General features: G+C 38.6%; 1 protein-coding gene across 2 annotated transcripts in view; it reads left to right on the top strand.

Annotated features, from left to right (window-relative positions):
- LOC122660177 (tRNA (adenine(58)-N(1))-methyltransferase non-catalytic subunit TRM6) overlaps positions 1-22,404 on the top strand; it is a 42,506-nt gene that overhangs the window by 7,563 nt on the left and 12,539 nt on the right. For both annotated transcript variants that reach the window (XM_043855369.1, XM_043855370.1), the window contains 5 exons: positions 12,664-12,705; positions 15,902-16,026; positions 19,731-19,824; positions 20,930-21,046; positions 21,130-21,235. In XM_043855369.1, the coding sequence (XP_043711304.1) occupies positions 12,664-12,705; positions 15,902-16,026; positions 19,731-19,824; positions 20,930-21,046; positions 21,130-21,235 (484 nt within the window). The remainder of the gene's footprint in view (positions 1-12,663; positions 12,706-15,901; positions 16,027-19,730; positions 19,825-20,929; positions 21,047-21,129; positions 21,236-22,404) is intronic.

The following is a 22,404-nucleotide window of genomic DNA, read 5'->3' on the forward strand; positions in this document are numbered from 1 at the left end:
CGTAGACACCAAATTTTGTCACCCTTGGAGGCCACTCAAACAATGATTAGTATCCCCCAAGGTTGAGAGTTGTGTTATTTACTGACTCTGAACTCCAAACATTACTCACAATTCAAAAACTCCGGAGCTGTATAAGCCCCCACAGCCCACACTTGTCTCTTCATTTGAAAAACATCAACTTATATAGGGTGAGCTTATGCTGAGCTTTACGCCCACTGAGGTACACATGATTCTATACACAAGCGTTCAAGGAAACAATAATGGATACAAAGACATAAATGACAAACCATAGAAATTCATTCTTTAATTAGTTAGGTCAGGTCTTTGGCCATTTAGTGAACTACGGTAGTACACAATCTGTTGAGGGTAGTAGTCGACTTCGTATCATTATTCTACTCGTGTTCCCAGGCACTGCAGCCCTGGGCGGATGATACGACCAACATTATAGACGGGCTCTATTCCCTTGTATCTAGGCACTGGAGCCCTAGGGGAGGAATCCTCATCTAATAAACATCATACTATTTAGACGGGCTCTATGACGGGCTCTACTCCCATGTATCCAGGCACCGGAGCGTTGGGGATGGAACCCTCATCTAATAAGCATCATACTAATATAGATGGACTCTACTCTCATGTATTCAGGCACTGGAGCCCTGGGATAATGTAAGACTAGATTAGGATAGCCTAGCCCCAAAATAACCCACAATAATTCAAGACAATCAATTAACAATTAACCATAGTTGTCATGGCGTCTAGGCGGCCCAAGGCGTTGGAGAGGACCCGAAAGCAAGGCGACACAAAAAACTAGGTAGACAAGTCGACCAAGGCACCTGGACACCTAAGCGAGGCCTTGACAACTATGCAATTAACTCAACAGCAGGGTACAAGCCTGATCCGAAACCAGATCTAGGGTTCAAACTAGAAATCAGAAATTGCGGCAAGAATAGGGGCTGCAAGGGCCATCGAGTGTAGGTATTGAGAATCTTAATCAAAACACTAAATAAGGGGCAGGGCTGAATTGTATGACCAAAAATACAAGCAACAGCAGGTCTTCAAATTAGAAAGTATAGGAGAGTGTGTAGAAACCAAACCAACAGTGGGAATGGATCCAAACTTGGATCAAGTGGAGCTTGCAGTGAGGGGAAGCTATGCTGAAAACCTCAGTCAATTCCAGTGGTTAGGTTGAGAGATATGGAGGTAGCACCCAAAATAGAAACTTAGGCACTGTAGAGCAATCCAGCCAGCAGCAGGGGCTGGAAATGGGATCGAGTGGAGTTTCTAGTATGAGTGTCTTGTGCTCCAAAATTCAGCAGATTCTGATGGAGGGTTGTAGAGTGATTCAACCTTGAACTTTGCAGCAAAACCCAGGGCAGAACTGGAGCTGCAGGTTGTATATAGCCTCCTTAATGTTGGGTCAGCAGTAGCAACAGTCTGGAATACTTGGAGACTGATTGGAGCCTTTGAAGGATATTCTCAGCACTTGCAGCAGTCACAATATAGTAGCAGTACAAAGGGTTTGAATGAAATAAAAGAGAAGATAAGAGAAGAAGAGAGAAGGGGATAAGGAGATTCGGCTCTCACCAGCCAGGCTCTCAGCCCTTCATCCACACAATTGGACAATCAATTTGCACAAGGCAACCTCAATATTCAGCTTCAATAAATCCTGGGGAGCCTCTATGGGCTGTTACATATTAATAGAGGGCATAGCTTGCCTCTCAAGTTACAAAGGAAACAAAAACTGATTGAATTAGAAAGTCTACTTGACTATGTTACTAAAACAGAGAATAGAAACTAGGATTGACAGGAATATAGAAACAAAATATAAAATCTTCAAGTCTTCTTGACGTGCAGCCGGCCTCCTGGGGAGCCTCTATGGGCTGTTACATATTAATAGAGGGCATAGCTTGCCTCTCAAGTTACAAAGGAAACAAAAACTGATTGAATTAGAAAGTCTACTTGACTATGTTACTAAAACAGAGAATAGAAACTAGGATTGACAGGAATATAGAAACAAAATATAAAATCTTCAAGTCTTCTTGACGTGCAGCCGGCCTCCTCTTCTTGTGGACCCCATTGGAGATTCTTTTTGTCATAACTTAAGTCATGTGGTCCCCCACCTTTATAAGTAACTTGTACTCAAAGATTGACAATATTAGTAGACAGTTATACCCTTCACTTAAAGACTTGAATCACTAATAATTAAAAGACTATTCTATTCCCACGATTCTTCTAGGAATATTCCCACTAAGTCAAATATGGGGCTGTGACACTGTTCAGGTGCACATTGTTTTGATCTACATCAACTCTCCCTTTCTTAGAAAAAATTCGACCTTGGATTTTGAAGTGAGTAGGAAGGAGTGTTGTGTTGTGCACATCAATCTTCAAGCCATAGTAGAACTTTGGCAATTCCTTGATGTCTGGAATGAAATCTTGTAGTCGAGGCTCCCGTACTTGGAAGAATTCAGGTGTAAGAATAAACTCTATGTGATGATTGTGATCTGACTTATTACCAGAGATATCCTTGATTATCATATGAGTAGAATTGTCTTCCGTTGCGGGCTTGAGCTGCTCCTTTTCATACTTTGGTGCACTGGTGATCTCGATGGTTTCTTCTTGTTGGGGGCCATAATCACCTTGGCTGTCTCTTCCTTGACGACTTCGACTTTGACCTCCTTTGTGGGACCATTGAGCTGTTGATCTAACATTTGTAGAATATCTTCCAGTGTCTTAGTAGCATCACGATTTATTCTATCAGTCACTGACATAACAAGACATCTCTTGCAAAAATGTTAATGACTTTGCTTTGCTCTTGCAAACGCTAATGGCTCTCTAAGCCTTCGGTTCGCCGGCTCTACAACACCGTCTCAAGCAGTGGCGACTACAACCCAGCCCCCAGGTAGGTATATCCCTCTCCTTCTTCCTCAACCCTTCTCCGACCCCTTCTCCTTTGATTCTCCCTTCTTCCCACGAACTTTTCCCCAATCTCTTTGCCGCCTCCTTCGATCTGTCAATCTCTTCCATCGATATCTCCCTATCCCCCTTAGACCTCTCTCTCTCCCCCTTCGATTTCTGTCCTCTCTCACGACCACTATGCGCACCTCTATCCATCTCTCACGACATTCTCTGCCCATTCGCGGAAGCCCTGCTTACCCCGCCTGGTGAACCCAAGCCCTAGAAGCCCTTCCCCTTCCTTGATCTCTCTTCCATGATCCCCTGCTCTCCCACGACACTTTCTTTACTCTGTTGACCCCACAATCCCCTCTCCTCGATTCTCATTCTCTCTGACATCTATCCTCCAACCCAAAATTCCTCTCTGCTCACTCCCCTGAGGTACACCTATTCCTGGAACTGTGTCCACTCTTCTATGGAGTTATCGTGGTAGAGTTGCCGTTGGTGGTAACAAATGGTTGTTGGAGTCATCCCAACCATCCTGATACTCTGCGGTACCTTGTTTTGAAGTTCTGTTGCAGCTGCATTCTACCCATCAGTAGCCATGGTACTAAAACTCGGAACTCGACCCCAACTCGAGCCTGGGAAAAACCGAGTTGTCTCGAGATATCTCGAGATATCGGTCGAATTGGTGCAATTTTTTTTTCAACTCGAAACCTGGTTTCGGTGGGTTTTAGACGTAGTTTGGGTCTGAAACTTGGTACTCAGCCTATTTTAGCCATTTAAACACAATGGCACTATCAGATTTTGCAAAAACAAAGTCCAAATAGGAGTTTCACTTCGGACCCTAGGTTGGTAGGCGACAATGTAGTAAAATACCCTACTCTACACATAATTGAGTAATAGAAAGCAATCAAAGCATTCAATTAATGTAAAACAACTTAAATAAGCATTAGAAATGTTAAATTGTACAATACATCAATATATTTCACATATTACATCTTCCCTCCCTCATCCCATAAAATGTGATGTTATTACTCGTTTAGAAGAAGTCGGTCCACATATTCGTCCCAGCTCATCTTGTTGTTGAAGTATTGTACATAGTGTGCCACAGTACTCTTATATGTGTTGTCATCAACCTGAGTCAAGTCCCCTATCTTCGGGTATAGAAGAGCCGGACCAGTCGGTTGCCATGAGGTGTGAGATCCACTGCTATTGTCATACTGAGGCATGTATGGGTGTGGCTGGTTTGGGACTAGGAAACAATGTTTTCCTTTAAAAAATTCTTCAAATTTGAGATGAATCCTTCAATTTTATAGCTGAATCAATTCTCAAGCAGGTTGTATGTTGAAATCCGGAGGCAAAATGAGGAAGCAGCAACTCACAACCTTCACAGGGGAAGAAATGAGGGTCTAGACAGAACTCGATCGAAATATCTCGAGTTTTGTCGAGTTACAGTACTTTTAAAGGATAAGATGGGTTGAGATCTAGGTCGACCCGAGATCTCGACCGAGATAATGCACTTTTAGAACTCGTATTACTTCTCGTCTCGACCCCTTGGAAAACTGAGATCTCGAGATCTCGCGAGTTCTCGTTCTATGTCAGTAGCTTTCAATCTACTCAAACGACCCTTTCCTCACTTCTCTCTCCCCAAATCCCGACCACCCTTGCACTCCCTCCAACCTCTCCCTACACCCTCAGACTTGTCGCCCTCACTTTACTCATCACACCACTCCTGAGAGACCCCACCCCAACACTGACTCTCAACCTTCTTCAACCCAGCAGCCCCCAACATTGATTCTCGACCTACCCATACCCCTAGCATTGGCTATCGACCCTCCCCTAGACCTCTACCGATATTACATAGCTCTGGTACTGGCCATGCAGACCTGCATCGCGCCGCTGCTTTGGGATCTAATAGTAAGGGATATCTCTTATACTACCCATGGTCCGAAAACTTGGGTCTCGGAGCCAACTCGGCCCACGAAAAAACCGAGTTGGCGAGATCTCGGCGAGTTTTTGTAATTTTTTTTTAAAACTCGGAGGCCCATCTCGGTGGGTTTTAGGGCTCTGTTGGGTCTGAAAATTGGTACACAGCCTATTTTAGGCCATTTAAACACAATGACATTATTAGATGCAAAAACAAAGTCCAAATATGACTTTTACATCGGACCCTTAGTTGCTAGGTGGCGACATATTAAAATAGCATAATAGATACATTAATGACATAATTTATGTACATAGAACTCAAACAAAACATTCAATTAATAGGAAGCAAGTTAATAAGCATTACAAATGTTTAAGTTACAAGCTACAACTTCATCACATCAAATGAGATTGAATGGCATATTCATTCCCTATTTGTACCACATAGTCTTCCCATGACATATTGTTGCTAAACTGTTGTGTATAGTCCTCCACAACATTCATATAAGAGTTCTCATCCACATATGCCAACATCCCTAACCTAGGGTATAGCTGTTCCACAGTGGAGTTAGACCGTTGCCATGAAGGATGAGATGCACCGCTTATGCTACTGTCATATTGAGGAATGCCTGGGACTTGGAATGTGGACGGATCGATGGACCCAATGTTGGACCCAATGCCAGACTCACTACTTTGATAGTCATACGCATGTGTTGGCTGCCCAAACTGACCATAGGAACTATATTCAGAACTGGTGCTCTGCTGGCCATAATCATACTCATAATGAGGTTGATATGATTGCCACGGCTGATGCTGACTACCAGTATCCATACTCATGCTTCCAAAACTTGCTACCATGGTATTCATACTCGTGTCATCATACTGAGGTTGGTTCTGTTTGCGACCCGTCCTTCTCTTGTAAGTTTTGCTGTGGCCACCATGGTCTTGATCTTGTGTGGCATGTGTAAATTGAGACTCACCTATGAAACGCACAGGGTCCTGTTGTGTTCCCACTTCTTGCTAGTATTGGTCGCGCATCCCCTTATGACGATCATCATGATAACCACTAGTAGGCATGCCACCACCAGTACCACCACCACGTCTACCACCACCACCACCACTACCAGCAGGAGGGTCATCACCACCAGCAGGGTCATCACCATCACCATCACCATCACCATCATCATCATCATCAGGAGGAGTTCCTGTTGCAGCCTCAAATGGTCTCGGTGACTGAGAATGTGCACGCCCCTCTTGTGACATATAGTCCTCAACATCTGTGCCGGTTACGAACGCAATAGTGGAATCAGGCCTACCTCCAGGCTCATCCATCTCTGGTGCACCATGATCCCTCACCCACTGGAATAGGGGATCCTCATCCTCATCAGAGTCCTCCTGGAATATGTTGGCTAGCTCAATGGGCTCTTTGTCATTCTTCTCAAATTCTTCATGTATGTGCGTCATCCTTAGTGTCATATTATAATGCACATACACCAGTTGCTCTAGTCGTTGACTACGCAATCTGTTCCGCCTCTTTGAGTGTATCAAGGCGAATGTACTCCAGTTGCGCTCGCAGCCAGAGGATGAACAGGTTTGTGGCAGCACTTTGATTACTACCTTCCTCAAGTTGGGTGAACTTGTACCATACAGCACCCACCAGTCAGCTGCATTATAAACAAAGAATATTAAGAATATGTAAATTGTAAAGGGATAAAATTATAAGTCATATATGTAAAATCATGCCACATTACCACCTACCAAGGTCTGACTTTTGTCTACCCTCCACTGCAGATTTTCAACCGAAACTTGCTGAGGCTTCTCTGAAGGGCTTGATCTATTTACATTTGAAATTTGAAACAGTGTTAGAGGCATCAATATTTGCTATTTAGTAATTACATTCCTTTACTGGCTAGCAAAATACCAAAGTCCCATAGTCTCACCTCATCATTGCGATCAAATTGTGTTTTGGGATTGACCTCCAACTTCTCAATAACAGCTTCAACTGCCAGTAACAAATTCGTGTCCAGCCCAAGATCATGCGAGTACTGGTACTTTGGATTCAAATAGTATGCTAGTAAAGGGGAAACCACAAATATAAGTTGTTAGTGACTTAATACTTTAGAGGTTTGAATATGTAAATGTAAAAACTCACATAAAGTGTATAGATGTTGAAGTGTTGAACTCACCAGCTTTCTGCAAGGGATGACTAAAGTGCTTCTCCCGTCGCTGATCAATGATGTTAATGTATGAGCGAGCACTTCGGGGTATTGCAGCTCAGACATTTCCTTCAGCTTTTGCAGGGCAGCATATATGTAGGGCAAGGTAGGCTTCTTCTCAGTGTCAACCATCCTTAGTACTGCCACCACTGGTTCTAATATGGCAACAACTTTATACAAGTCATTCCAAAATCCATTACTTGCAATGGTCTCTTATGCTGCCTTCCCTTCTTGTGTCCTAGAGCCTGGCCAAGTAAACCATTGGTCACTTGCAAACATTGACCTTAGACCTACCACCTTTGACTGGATGCTCTTCAATGCAATGTAATTGGTGGCAAATCTAGTGACACCTGGCCTCACTAAATCCCCCTTGCATTTCTCCCTCATCAAGGCTAAAGCATAACCATGGTTATACACAAAGGTGGTTACTTGCCTTGCCCTATTGACCACACCAGCCACCAAAGCTTTTTCCCCCATGTCCTTCAGCATTAGATCAATAGAATGGGCTGCACATGGAGTCCAAAAGAGGCGGATCCTCTTACTCTTCTTGTTCATCAGTTTCTCTCCAGCCTTCTTAAAATTAGAACCGTTATTCGTCACAATTTGGATAACGTTCTTTGCTCCTATATCTTCCTCTACCACTTGCTTCAGTAGCTTGTACAAGTATGATGCATCCTTGACATGCATTGATGCATCAACAGACTTCAAGAAGCCAGTCTTCCCATTACAAGTCACCATGAAATTTATAATGGACTGTCTAGTAGGTCCAGTCCAACCATCAGCCATAAGAGTAACCCCATATGTGTCCCACAATGGCTTTAGACCCTCTATGTACTCTTTCAGCTCCTCTACCTCTTTAGGCAAATATACATTATACAACTCATATGGTGTAGGTCCCTTCCATCCTGGGCCAGCCCTCCCTGCAACATCAAGGAATGCATTATAATAGGTTCCTTGAGCTACATTAGCTGGAATGTCATTGTATAGCATGAACTTGCTGAAAGCTTTCTGTGCATCCTCTTGTTTACCACCAAACACTTGTGGGATGGTTGGTTGGAAGGCATCTTGTTGCCTAAAGGTAGATGGATCTTGCTAAAAAATGGTATCTAGGGAACGTGCTCGTGGTCGGGCTTGGGGCTGTGGGAGATCTCTTGTGCCAGTGCTTCTCCTCCTCTCATCTTCTTGTACTGGTGCAACTGAGCCAGATCCACCAGCTCCTCTTGCTTGCTCATATGCTTTGATATTGTCAAAATGAAAACTTTGCCTACTCGCTGCCAAAGTCTGCTGGTAAATCCTCCATTCAGCCTCTGATTGGAACTCACCAGGTGTAGGCCTATATTCAGTATCATCTCTTACTCCCCCAAGGATGTCTACACCATGCTTCTCTAGCACTGCCTCATCGAAAGCTATTTGCTGTCTCTTCCTCTCAGCTTTCTTTGTCCGTACTCCTCTTAAATTTTGTGCCATTGCCAGTTTCACTTGGCTCGGAATATTTTGGCATTTGGCAGCATTCTTGCCCAGACCAGACAAATGTTCCTTTAACCTAGTTGCTCCTCCAGAATTTAGAATCTTCCCACAGTAGTTACACTTTGACTTCTTTTTGTCCTCAGACATTGAGTCTCCATGTAACCATGCTATATCCCCCATTGTGTAACCCTTATCTGATTTTTTACACTGTTACATAAAAAAACATGTATTAGTAACTATTACAGACTTAAAGTAAGGTAATAAACACTTAATAACTATTACACATAATATGAAGCTACTAGAACAATCAAATACCTATCTCTTATTTATTCTCTAACCCTAGTATTTATTTATTAATTAAAAATATTATTTATAATTTTTATTAAAAATAATTATACCTTCAAATATAAAATATTATAACATGATGATGTATTTGACATCATTTGAAGTTGGACATTATGTACAAGTGTTGTGCATAATTTTCCAACAAAAACAGGTATTTTTCCTTAATTTTATATATTTTTTAACTATTTAAATAATATAATTATTAAATCTGAAAAATAAAATATTTTTTTTAATGGGTGAAAAAAAAAATGACTTCATGAGGCTGTAGAGCATGCAAACTAGTCTAACATACATCAAGATCACATCCAAACAATAAGTATTTATCCTATTTTTTTTTTAATTTATTTTTTGAAAAAAATCAATTTTTTTCAGAAATTATAATAAATAATTTAATAACCCAAAAAAAATTCGGCCTCCATCAAGTGATAGATCGGCCTAACTTGTATAACATAACTCAAAATCACACCCATCTACCAAGATTTCATCAAATTTTTTTCAAAAAAATAGGTTTAGGGAAAATGGGTTTACCTTTCAAAAAACCTTCACAAACTTGAGCAATCCTCCAAAATTGAGCTGCAATCTTCACTTTGCCCCCAAATTCAGCTTCCAAATGTTTCAATCCAACCAAAAAATGAACATGGGAAGAGAAGATTGAGAGAAGAAGAGAGAAGAAGTGAGTTGGAGAGAAGAAGAGAGTGCTGGAGAGCTCTCTGTCGACAGAATAGGCAAAAACAGACTTGTTTTAAGACTTAAAACAAGTCATTTGGGTCAAATCATGGTGCCCATACCCGAGATTCACTTTTTGATTCGAGATCTCGCCGAGATCTCGCATTTTTCTTCTTGTTTTTGCACTGGTTTTTGAAGCTTTTTCGAGACGAGATCTTGCCGAGATATCGCCTAGATCTTGCACTTTTATGTTTCCCCTTCCATCTCGACTCGGATTTCTAAAAAACCGAGAATCTCGGCGAGATCTCGCGAGATTTCGGACTATGATACTACCTCTTTTATTTCCACTGTAGTTTAGCATAGTAGCTTCCTTCATGTATCTGCTTGAAATCAGCATAGTAGCTCTCTGTACGTACTTAGTCACTTTGCTTTGTATATCTGTTGGATATCGGGGTAGACTGTTTTATTATCGTTGTGTTGTGCTTGATTTGGTTATTTTATGGGTGTTTGTTTACTGCTTGCAACTAGCTATCCTGCGAATCCTTGAAAGAAGTGTTATGATCTACATGGATAATCTTGTGAATCCTTAAAGACTTAACCATGCTTCTAAATCTCGGATTTGCAAGAAACCGAGACGAGATAAGGTGCGACTTTAAAAAAGCCCTTAACTCGACAGGTATCAACCTATTTCGTTCGAGATGTTGGTAATTTCACAAGTTTTGACCCTTATGCCCATCGAAACTTAAGGAAACCTGGCTCGAAACCAAGACAAACTCTCTCGGTTTCGCCAGACAAGATAAGGTGCGACTTTAAAAAAATTCCTTGACTCAACAGGTTTCAACCAGTTTCTACCGAGATTTTGGTAATATCGCAAGTCTTGACACTTATGCGCATCGAAACTTGAGGAAACTTGGCTTGAAACTAGGATAGACACTTATTTATGCCAAAAACCGGGCCATGCATTTATATATGCCTAATATCATTTATGTAAATGTTTTTATATTTACTTAAAGAATATAAATAAAGTTTTGTTGGAAAGCTTTCCAACAAATCCAAGATTCCTTAAATCTGATTTATATTGAGGGAGTTATGTTTTGGTCAAACTTAATTTGGTGTGCGTGAATGCTGTCAAAATCGCTTTGAATGAAAATGTTTTTTTACATATCAAAACAAATGAATATTTTACCGCACTTTTGGTTTTTAACAATGTTTTTACCATATTAAGATTTATGGAATTTATAGATTTGAGAAAACCACCAGCATTTAAAAGTTGAAAATTGCACCTACCGCCTAAAATCCAGTTTTTGTTCTTGAATTTGGGGGGTTGACTTTTTATCCTTTTGGAAATTGATATTTTAACTATTTTTGTTGGATTCAAATAGGGGGTATTTTCTTATTTATAAATAAAATCGTAAGTAAATTATATGATATTTGGCATAAATAAGGGTCCTTTGACAACTATTCTTAGTACACTCTGCATACACTAGTAAACTTGGGTCAAAAACCACAAGTACCATTTTGAGTGTTTTTTTTTGGTTAAAATAGTTCATGCATTGTGTTTAGAATGTCAAAAATGGTCTGTATACAAAAAATCAGAATAAAAAAAACCATTTCTGGGCCTCGAAACCACCACCCGAGTTGGCTGGGGAAAAATCCCTGGTTTTGACTAGTTTCGATCATATCTCGGTTTCTGGCTGGTAGGAACCAGGGTCACAACCGAGTTTTAGAATCTTGGAGTTAACAGATTGGTATCATGATTCTTGATAACCTTTTATGGCCACTGCTATATCAATTGAGCTGTTCTAGTAGGCACTTAATGTATCCCGATTAAGGCACCTTTGATCCTAAATAGTTCAAGATTGCAAGCCAAGTACTGATTCTTGAGTTTGATTGAACTGATCCGGGTTGACTTTGGTCTAAAACATTCTTCCATATTTTTGGTTCTACCATATTTCTAGATTTGCCCAATTAAATCTGCAGTCGCAACTAAGATCATCATCTACATACACATTTACCAACTCCTGTAATGACAAACCTATTAAAGATCTACAAATTTTTGTCAAAAGTATTGAAATATACTGGATTCTAGGAGGGAGGGACTTGGATTGAAAATTTTTAGTGATTTCAGTTGAGTTTGACAGGAGTCATATTAAAGATATCAATTTCAATCAAAGTCAACAACATTGATTTTGCAATGACCAAATTGTTTCAGTTGAGGCCATGACTGGAATCAGGTCCAAGTCAAATTTCATTTCGTGGTAATTATTATCTAGAGCTAAGACACCATTATTGGCAATTCTCTGCAGAATGCATCCCATTACTAGGCCAGTAAGGGAGGCCAGAATGTTTGGATGCATCTGTGTTTGATACAATTCTATATTACAAATCCAGTATTGAACTTAATATACTTTATGGGGTTCCTTCTGTTGTATTAGGAGTTTCTCAAAAATAAAGAGGGTGAATCACAGAAGTTTGAGACTTTGAATGACTTGGAACGTAACCTTTCTCTCATGGAGGGGAATGAAGCCAAAGTGATTAGATGGTTATGGTGGGTTTTCTGAGTCTAATGATTTGACTTATCTGGGTGTGATTGAGTGCAAAAGCACTGAGCTGTGAGTAGGACATAGATGGGAGAAACTCGATTAACAGAAAAAGAAACACAAGTGAGGAATGGTGTAATAAGCCTAATTTTCTATTACCTCTCAACCCTTTCTAAGACTGCCAAATCAATAAAGAATTTGTCTGGGATCTGATTAGGTAATACCAGTCCATCCCATGAGGATTGGCACAGGGAAGGATTGATCTCATCTATCTAACCTGCCCCCACTCGTGCCTCCCTAGTTTAGATGAGATAATGGAGGAAACGTTTATGTGACACCTTATGTCCTTGTGGTTCTTGTCTTTGTTCATCTACTATGGTTCTGACCTTTTGTCACCCCCAAGATTTCTTCCATATATATTTTTTTGGTGTGAAAACCCCGCAAGGGATTTCTTCCATAGTTTCTGTTTTATTGCTGTTGAGAAATTCTAATATACGTTTTAGCATTATAGGAGCTTCCCCTGAGGGTGTTAAAGTTTTGGTATGTAGTTTGAAAACTGCTTAATATAAATAATTCTTTCACTTATCGGGGATTTGCTTTAATTTTTATTGCAGTATATGCGAGACATATTTCAAAAAAAATCCAGCTAAGATTGGGTAATAATTTCTCAACTTTTCTTCTGCTTGGACATTCCATTTCCTATCTGATTTCCACTTAATATGTTTGGAGGTTTGGAGCTGATATTGTAGCAAAGTGCATCAATAAACTTTATCATTTCTAAGGGAAATGGGCTTATTATGAATGCTAATTCATTCTGATATTAGATTATGCTGTTCAAGGTAAATATGGATCCTGCGATTCTTATTAGCTTCCCATCTTCATGTACGCATGTTTCATGTGAAATGAATCAAAATGATAAAATGAGCTACCTAGAGCTAGCACTCAGATACTTCAACATGCTTCACTTGCCTGTCTTGGCAAGAAATGACACCCGTGCTAGTGCTTTGCATCTAAAGAATACTTATAAATTTGAATTGTAGAGGTCACTGTTAATCTGTTATTTTTTCTTCATTCCTTACAATTTATATTTTTTTTCCTAATAAAAAAAATGTTGATGGTATTATATGACGAATATTAATAGATTTTCATAATCTGCATATGTTAGAATGTGGTTGAATTTGGTTATAAATAATGGAAGAAACAGGATTTGTGTGGCCAATCCTGCATTAGTTGTAACTTGTGATAAGGCTTAGTTAGAAGTTCTCATTCATGTGCATGTCCTGGATTTTGGGGAAAATGAAGTCATCGTCCTTTTATTCTTCCGTCTGTTTGTTAGGGCTCTAGGAGTCAACAGTAATGCATAGTTCGAGAACTCGCGAGATCTCGCCGAGTTTCTCGGTATTTCGAAAATCCGAGACGAGATGGTGCTGAGATCTCGGAGAGATCTTGGATTTCGATCGAGATCTCGGTTTGACATAGGAAAATGCCCATCTAGGTCTTTTATATGAGTGCCAGATCTCGAGATCTTGCTGGAAATTTTTGGTATACAGACACCTATCTATGCCAGGAACCAAGACAGACAAAACAGACACTTATTTATGCCTAATATCATTTAAGTAAATGTTTTTGTATTTCATTTACTTAAGATATTATTCATAAATAAGCAAATATCCCCCTATTTGAATCCAATAAAAATAGTTAAAAAATCAAATTCCAAAAGGAAAAAAAGTCAACCCCCCAGTTCAAGAACAAAAACTGGATTTTCGGCGGTAGGTGCAATTTTCGATTTTCTAATGCTGGGGATTTTCTCAAAACTAAAAATTCCATAAATATTATTATGGTAAAACATTGCTAAAAACCAAAAGTGCTGTAAGATATTCATTTGTTTTGATGTCCAAAAAACTATTTTCATTCAAAGCAATTTTGACAGCATTCGCGCACACCGAATTAGGTTTGACCGGTACATAACTCTTTCAATATAAATTAGATTTTAGCAATCTTGGACTTGTTGGAAAGCTTTGTTTTGAGCTACCATATTAAGATTTATGGAATTTTTAGCCGACACTTTTGATTTTTAGCAATGTTCTACCATATTAAGATTTATGGAATTTTTTGATTTGAGAAAAACCCCAGCATTAGAAAGTTGAAAAATTGCACTTACTGTCGAAAATCCAGTTTTTGTTCTTGAACTGGGGGGTTGACTTTTTTTCCTTTTGGAATTTGATTTTTTAACTATTTTTATTGGATTCAAATAGGGGGTATTTTCTTATTTATGAATAATATCTTAAGTAAATGCTTTACAAATACAAAAGCATTTACTTAAATGATATTAGGCATAAATAAGTGTGTTTGTCTAGTGTCTGTCCTGGTTTCTAGCATAAGTGTCTGTCTTGCTTTTCCACTAACTGAAACTCCTATTTGGACTTTGTTTTTGCAAAATCTAATAGTGCCATTGTGTTTAAATGGCCTAAAATAGGCTGAATGCCAAGTTTCAGACCCAAACTAAGTCTAAAACCCACCGAGATGAGGCTTCGAGTCGAGAAAAAAAAAAGTGCACCAACTTAGCGAGATCTCAACTCGACTCGGTTTTTCAAGGGTCCGAGTTGGAACTGAGACCCCGAGTTTTCGAACCTTGGGAGAAAACTTTATATAGAAGGCGGTTTATGTCTCCGATAAAAATTCTGTTCTAATCGCCACACATGCAAGCTGAAGTGGCAATTGTTATTAGCAAATATATTGGAACTGCAAAAAGATATGAAATGGATGAACTACTATATGATCGGTCCAAATTCTTGTCTTTCAGAACAATTTTTTTGGGGAGGGGTATAGTAAAAAGGGTGTACCCAGTAGAGTCTACTGCCACAGTGCCACTGCAGGGTCTGTGGAGGGTCATAATATACAGTCTTACCCCTGCTTCATGGAGAGACTGTTTCCTGACTCGAACCTGTGACCACTAGGTTGCAATGGAGCAACCTTACCATTGCCCTGAGATCCGGCCTCTTTTTCTTTCTGATTTTTCCTGGTCGACCTTTCCCCCTCTTCTCACTTAGTAGATGTGGGACTGTTCTTCAAGGCTTTAGGAGAAAGAGTAATTACAATTGAACCACAGATTTCTGCTACATCTTTGATGAGGCATCAGAGATAAGTACCTGGTTGGAAGCAGGAGACAAATTTATAGTTTTGAGTTTTTTTTTGTACAACAAATGCCTCAGTTAGTGTTCCATAATATATAAATGGAGATTCTAATAATTTAGTGGGAATAATACCTTTTTACTGTATGGAATGGTGTTAACATTTTGGTTCCTTGGGGGGGGGGGGGGGAGTAGGGGAGTTATGTTGCTCTGTGAGGTGAATTGAAGCTAAAATTACTGTGCATTCTTAAAAAATTATTTTAGCATGTTATTCCTATAAATGTAAAGATATTGCTATTTTTCATATTTGTCTTGGAGGTATTCATTTGGGTAATCATGTGAATGCTTATCTGCATGTTTTAGCCATTTTGCATTCGTTACAATCAAATAAATAAGATGCTCACTTTCTGATAAAGTTAATAATACACATTTATGAGGAGGTTTGGTTTTGTTGCATTAATTTCTCAAAGTTGTATGGGTTGGTCTAAGGTATGAGTTTAGAGCTTTGTCCTCCTTTGGGCTGGAGTAAGGCGGAATGTCCCCCCTTGTATTTTTATTCGATCTATTAATTAATAAAGTTTTAGGGGCTGGCCCGGGTCCCAGATAAATTTGGGTTTAAAAAAAAACATTTATGAGGTATTATCGGTCTATTTGCTAACCAGTTTGTTCTTTATAAATACATGCGTACGGCTATTTGATACTTTTGTGGTACTGCCCTCAGGTTCATGCGAGTGGACACTCTATCCCTTCTGCTTTCTATGGCTAATGTTTGTGCATATTCAGACGTGCTTGTGGTGGATATGGTTGGAGGCATTCTGACGGGGGCTGTAGCAGAACGCTTAGGAGGTATGTGGATTGTAATTGTAAGCCTGTATTTTATGTTTCTGAGGTTTTTATGCTTGTGGTTAGGTGGCTGGGTTATTTTTGTTGGTTTTCCACTATGTGTATGTTTGTGTGTTGCTTTTTCCTTTTCTGCCTTATATTTTGAGGGTTTACAGTAACTCCATCTGTGCATTTTGTACTGCAAGTCACGTGCCAGGATAAAGGATTGTCGTGTCAGGTGGGCAGCTGGCATAAAACTTTTTCTTTTGAAAGGAAGAGAAAATTTTATTAAGAAGAAAGAGAAATGGCAGGAGCCAAAAGGCTACAGCAGAGATCAAGCTTAAACAGCTACTGCAATTGCAAGCAAAAAGAAAACGGCTACAAGGAAAGACTCAGTCCCTAATCAATCCTCTCGGATATTTGGGATGCTTTAATGGTTCCAGCTCAAAACCAGTTTAAAGTGTGTTCTGTCTGATTTTTGAGCTGGCATAAAACTTTGCCGCACCATTTAAACCTTAACTAGTGCAGATCAATCAAAGGGTCTGCTAGTCATGGGTTGCCATGGGTTGCCATGGGTTTTCTTTTATGATAGAAGGAAATAGACTACTAGCAATGGAGCCGCTAGGATAGGGAAGGAAGGGAATCACAAGGATGACGAGAAGGGAGAAGTCGTGGGGAAGAGAGAGGAGAGAGAATTAAAGAGAAGAGAAATCAGGTTTGGAATACCAAACCGTATGCCAAGCTCAACAGCTCCAAAACTCTTTAAAAAAACTCATTTTTTATTCAAATCATCTCCAATTGATAGTGGGTTTATTTCATATATAAAGACCTAAAATTCCTAAATTTACTCACAAAGCTATTTTTATTACTCCAACTCACTGAATAAAAATAGACTGAAAACAAGGTTCAAGAAGAAGGTTTTAATCAGGGTTGAAACCGAATTATTTCAGGTTTCGACTGACTTCTGGTCGAAATTCTGCAGGGGTTGGTTGGTAGATTCGTTTGACCATTTCAGTAGTCAAATGGACATAGTTTGGGCTGAAACTTGGCAGAGACATTAATTAAGCGTCCCGAAACATTCTGGAACCTTTAGATAGTTGAAAAACACATTCAAATTGTCAGTTTGGTTTCATACCCTAGATTGGTAATGTACGCCATACCTTGCCTGTATATTTCTCAAAGATAACAGATGTTACATGTGATTTAGTACTATAACATACTAAATATAAAGAAGCCAATTAAAATATGCAATTGCAAGTGACAAATGGAGAAAGAACATTCAATAATGTTGAATAAAATATTACATCAAAGGTGCAAGTGTATAATTACTTACACTGACTTCATAATGACAAATTCACATGAAATCTCAGAGGTGCAAATAAGCAAAAGTTCCCTGCCCTTCTTCCTTGTCTCCTACTCTATGTTAATACCACAAAGTGTTCTGAATGGGCTTGAAAGTTGAGGAAGATTGCTACCACTGATGAAACCGTACCTCTGACTCGATCACAAAAGATGACCATGTCATGGTATATTGGAAGAAACACAAAGTCCATAACAACAGCCTGATATGTCTCATCATCCACATACTTAGGTACCCCAACCTTGGATATAGATCACCAGGTTAGGTAGATGATGCGAACGTGCCTACACTGTAGACACTGCTCGTTGGACTGGACTGATAGGGCTGTTGGGGCCTGGAAAGGAGAAGATGATATCGACGAATGATTCTACACCCTGTGACCAGGGTTTTAAGTATCGATAGTTATCTTATCATATAGTATTGAGTGATACGTATCGGTATGTGGGTATCGATATGATACTTAATTTTCAAAAAAGTTTGTATCGACCGAATCAGGACCGATATGGTCCGATATGTGAGCGATACAGTCCAATATTTGAATACCATCTGGACCTATTGCTTTACATATTTTCATCTTCTTTAACGCTTCCTTCACTTCAGACACCCTATTTTTTTTGTGTATGTATATATATATAAGATTTGTGGTTTCTTGATGGTTATTACAACCTGTTAAAACACTATTACTTTTATTGTTTTCATTTAGTAAATTGTAGAACTAATTTTCCATCTTTCTTGGATATCCTCATCATTTATTAATACTTGACCATCTTCACTTTTAATGCATCTAATATGATTGAAATCTATACTTTTCTTTTCCCTCATTTTAGCTAATTTAGAGATATCTTTTTCCCTTTCCATTGTGCTCAAATTGTTATAGAGATTCTCATATTTCTTAGTCCTTGCTTTTTTACTACCTTCTTAGCTTCATTTCTAGCAAACTTATAACTTTTCAAATCCTCTCATCCTTAGTCATTTGCCTAGTTTTAAAACTATATTTCTTAGCCTTAATGGATTCTTGAACTTTATCATCCCGCCATCAAGTTTCCCTAGATAAATGTCATTTTCCTTTAGATTCGTCTAGAACTTCTTCAGCCACATTCTTAATATAAGTCGCCATCTCGTTCCATATCATATTAGTGTCTCCATCAAAGTCCTCCTTTATTTTACTGATTTATCAGTAAATGTCTTCAAGTTTTCTCCTTTTAAACTCTACCATCTTTTCCTAGGACAAATACTACATTTGCTATGTTTCTGCATTATAAAACAATTATGTATGGCCATAAATCTATGTTGTGTAATTAAACTCTACCCTGGTATAATCTTTTATATAATTACCTGATGGTCCTTCTAGTTAGAAAAAAAATCTATTTGTCTACTATTTTGCCTACTTTTGAATGTTATAAAATGTTCTTCTCTCTTTTCAAAGCACACGTTTACTTTGATAAATCATAAGCCATAGCAAATTCTAAAACTGAAGTCCTCTCCTCATTCCTCTTTCCAAAACCATTTTCTCCATGAATTCTTTCATAACCTCTACTATTTTTTCCAACAAGTCCATTTAGATCTCGCCCTATATAATCTTTTCTCCTTGACTAATTCCTTGAACTAATCTATCCATGTGTTTTCAAAATTGTCTCTTAATATTTTCATCTAATCCTATTTGGGTTGCATAAGTATTAACTATATTGATTTCCTCTTTTCCTAACACAAGCTTGATGGACATTATCCCATCACCAATTCTTTTGGCATCCAAAACATCATTTTTTCAGTCTTTATTTACTTCTATTCCCATCCCACTTCCATTTTTTTTATCCCCACTTCCTCGGTATACCAAAGTTTTTAGTCATCTAATTCCTTAGCTTTTTCCCCTTTCCATCTAGTCTCAAAGCTATGTTAGTTCTTCTTCTTCTTCTCATTTATATCTATCAATTCTAAACTTTTTCCCATTAAAGTTCATATGTTTCAATATGCTAAATACACAAAGTTCGACTAGCCTTTTTCAGTGTCATTCTATACTTTTCAGGATTGTCCTAATATAACACAAGTTAATCGAGCTAAATTTCAGAGCCATCAGAGCTGTTTTACTCCTGCAATTTGGATGTGTTTTCTCTCTGTGATTTGATTATCTTTTCTTCATGAGATTTGACCTTATTCTCTTGCTGTGTCTTACTGGTCTAAGATAGCCATTTCTATTTTGATTATTGATTTTGACATCTTGGATTCAAGGTATGTGCATTTGATCTGAATTTAATAGTAGTTTGTTGGTGAATACTGACTATTTGTGCCCCATTATCTCCATTCTTTTACCTTTACCTGGATTTTTTTTCTTATATATTGTTATTTATTAATAAAACAATTTGTTTGACAGGTTCAGGTTATGTTTGCAATACATATTTTGGAGGTGTACCATATCCTATGGATATAACACGGATGTTCAACCTCAATAATGAAATATCTAGCAGGTAAAGTCGGGATGGGGGCAATATAATTTCTACAAAATTACCTTTTGATGTCCTTGCTTCAGAAGCTAGGTGACCTTTGAGGTTAATATCCTCACCATCGGAGGTTCTCAAGGGATGTAGGTGTTCAGTTTTCCATTGCCAATTTTAGAATTTGAGACAACGAAACTTCTTCCCCTTTCTACTCTGTTAGATTTTCTTACTGTTATGTAGATGTTTCTCATTTTCAACAATATCTGGGATTCAGTTATTTGGAGATAATTCTACTTTATTCCTAGTGTGACACATGCTTATAGTTGTGATCACATGCATGTTAATGTTCACTTGAAAATTGTGGACTATTTCGAATGCTTTTGCATTCGAGGAGAAAACCTATGGTCGTTTGTCCTAGGGTGACTAGCCTGGATGAATTGAATCCTTGAAATCTCAAGGCTCGGATTTTGTACCTACTCGCTCCGTTTCTCAAAGACTGCCCATATGGGGTATTTGGCTTTTTCAAATGTCCATTTCAAGAATTTAATGCTTGGATTTTAGTTGTTTTTTTCCCCCCGCTTTACCCATCATTGCACTAATGCAAACGTGAAATCTGCATTGAGAATGAGGACAGACTTGGAAAATAATTCAGTGAAACTTGGTAGTTGGAGTTTTAATTGCAATTTCTTAAGATGGGTGTTTTTGCAAAGGGATCATCTTGGGGAACGGAGGTAGTATTTATTAAATCAGGATTTGCATGAACAGTTGAAAGACAGTGAAACATTCCTTTGCAATGTTGCATTACTTGGAACAAGTTATTACCATGCTCACCTTATTGTATGCAAAGATGCCTGTGCCATGGCAAACTGTGCTGTACATCTCAGTTTGGTATAGTGTTCTGAGCCTCAAGGCAACAGCACCATGGGAATCAAGTTGGTGTTCAGCACAGTTGCCCTTGGCACATGCAGCTGGAACTTAGCCATTCAGATTATGGTGGAGTAATTTAACGAGCTGGAATTGCCAAGACAGTTAAATTATCTGAGTTGTAAATGAAGTTGGATTTGATCCTTTCTCAGATATATAAATTGACAAAACTTGTGTTGTATGAGAATTTTGTTTGTTTGGTTTGGCACAGAATTGTGCAGACGTCTCTGAGTGATCTTTGTTCAGCTCAAGATAAAAATTCTGAACAGGGTGGAGAGAATGGAGTAAAAGAAGTCACCCACTTGTGGAGGGCAAATGGATTTTCTAGGTAAATACAAGCATGCTGAATGTATATTGGATTAGCAGAAGCAAGCATTTACTTTACCAATCTAAATTCAGACCTCTATGCAGCTTAATAGTTGCTGCTCCAGAGCTTGATACCTGGAGTGCGGTTCAGGAACTTCTACCACTTTTATCATATTCTGCTCCATTTGCTGTTTATCACCAATATCTACAGGTGATCTTCTTCACTGTTAATATCATATATTTATTCCCCTCATTTTGATTTACTCAAATAAGTGATGGTAAGTAATTTTATGACAAGGCAAATGCTCAAAGCATCATACATCTTGGGTTCTTTATGTTGTTCTAGTTTTAATTTTAATGTAAGATTTCTCTACCTTCTCCATAGAGTGTGCTTTAGTATATTTGATTTGTTAAGAGCTTGTACCATAAGGGTATTCTTGTCATACTCTTACTTATTAGAGTCTTACGGGTGGTACATTACTAATAAACTCGTAATTGTGGTATATTTTTCACTATAAATACATACTTTTACTATTGATTAGAGTTAACCATAGTTATCAAGGCAGGAAGGTGACCATGGCGTTTAGAGGTAAAAAAGCAAGATGACACCGCAATGGCGGCAAGGCGCCCGCCTAGACACACAAGGCGTCCAAGGCGACCAAGGAGCCTGGAAGCCTTGATAACTATGGAGTTAACAGAATTCTCTTCAATCGATAGCACTCTCCTTGGATGCCTTCTGGTTGTTCTTTTCACTTCTCTCCTTGTTTTACTTCATTATTGTAGGTGGTTGTTCTAGGTCTGAAACTATTACATGGTATCAGAGCTTTGAACAACCAACAGTTTCAGTCCATCTTCTTGATTTGAGAGTCCCACTAAGGCTTTCCTTTGTTGTGGTTTACAACCTGTTTTGTTTTTCTTTTATGTGAAACCCTAGATGATAGAACATGAAAAACTAGGGTTTCTTTTGATGATGATGGTGGATATGTACATGGAGTATTGTTACCATCCTGCGCATGAAGATTCTACCCTATAGTTGCAGTCTACATCACATTACATTGAAGAGTGAATGTGTATACCATTAAATATCATCTTGATGGGCTGGTTGAGTATATGGACTATGTGGTTAATATCTTTTATTCAAGAGCTTGGTTTTCCGATTAATAAGGTAATTGAAATGTATTGTGATGATCAAGTTGCCATCTATATTGCCAGTAATCTAGTTTTTCATGAAAGGACTAAGCATATTGAAGTTGGTTGCGATTTTGTTCTTCATGTTGTGATGATGAAATTGATCTCTACTCCATTTGTTAGTTCTGTTCAACAGTTTGGTGATCCAGCTACTAAAGCCTTATTTAAAAATATGTTATTTCAGGGGTGTTC

The sequence above is a fragment of the Telopea speciosissima genome, chromosome 4 (genome assembly GCF_018873765.1).
Source record: "Telopea speciosissima isolate NSW1024214 ecotype Mountain lineage chromosome 4, Tspe_v1, whole genome shotgun sequence".
NCBI lineage: Eukaryota > Viridiplantae > Streptophyta > Magnoliopsida > Proteales > Proteaceae > Telopea > Telopea speciosissima.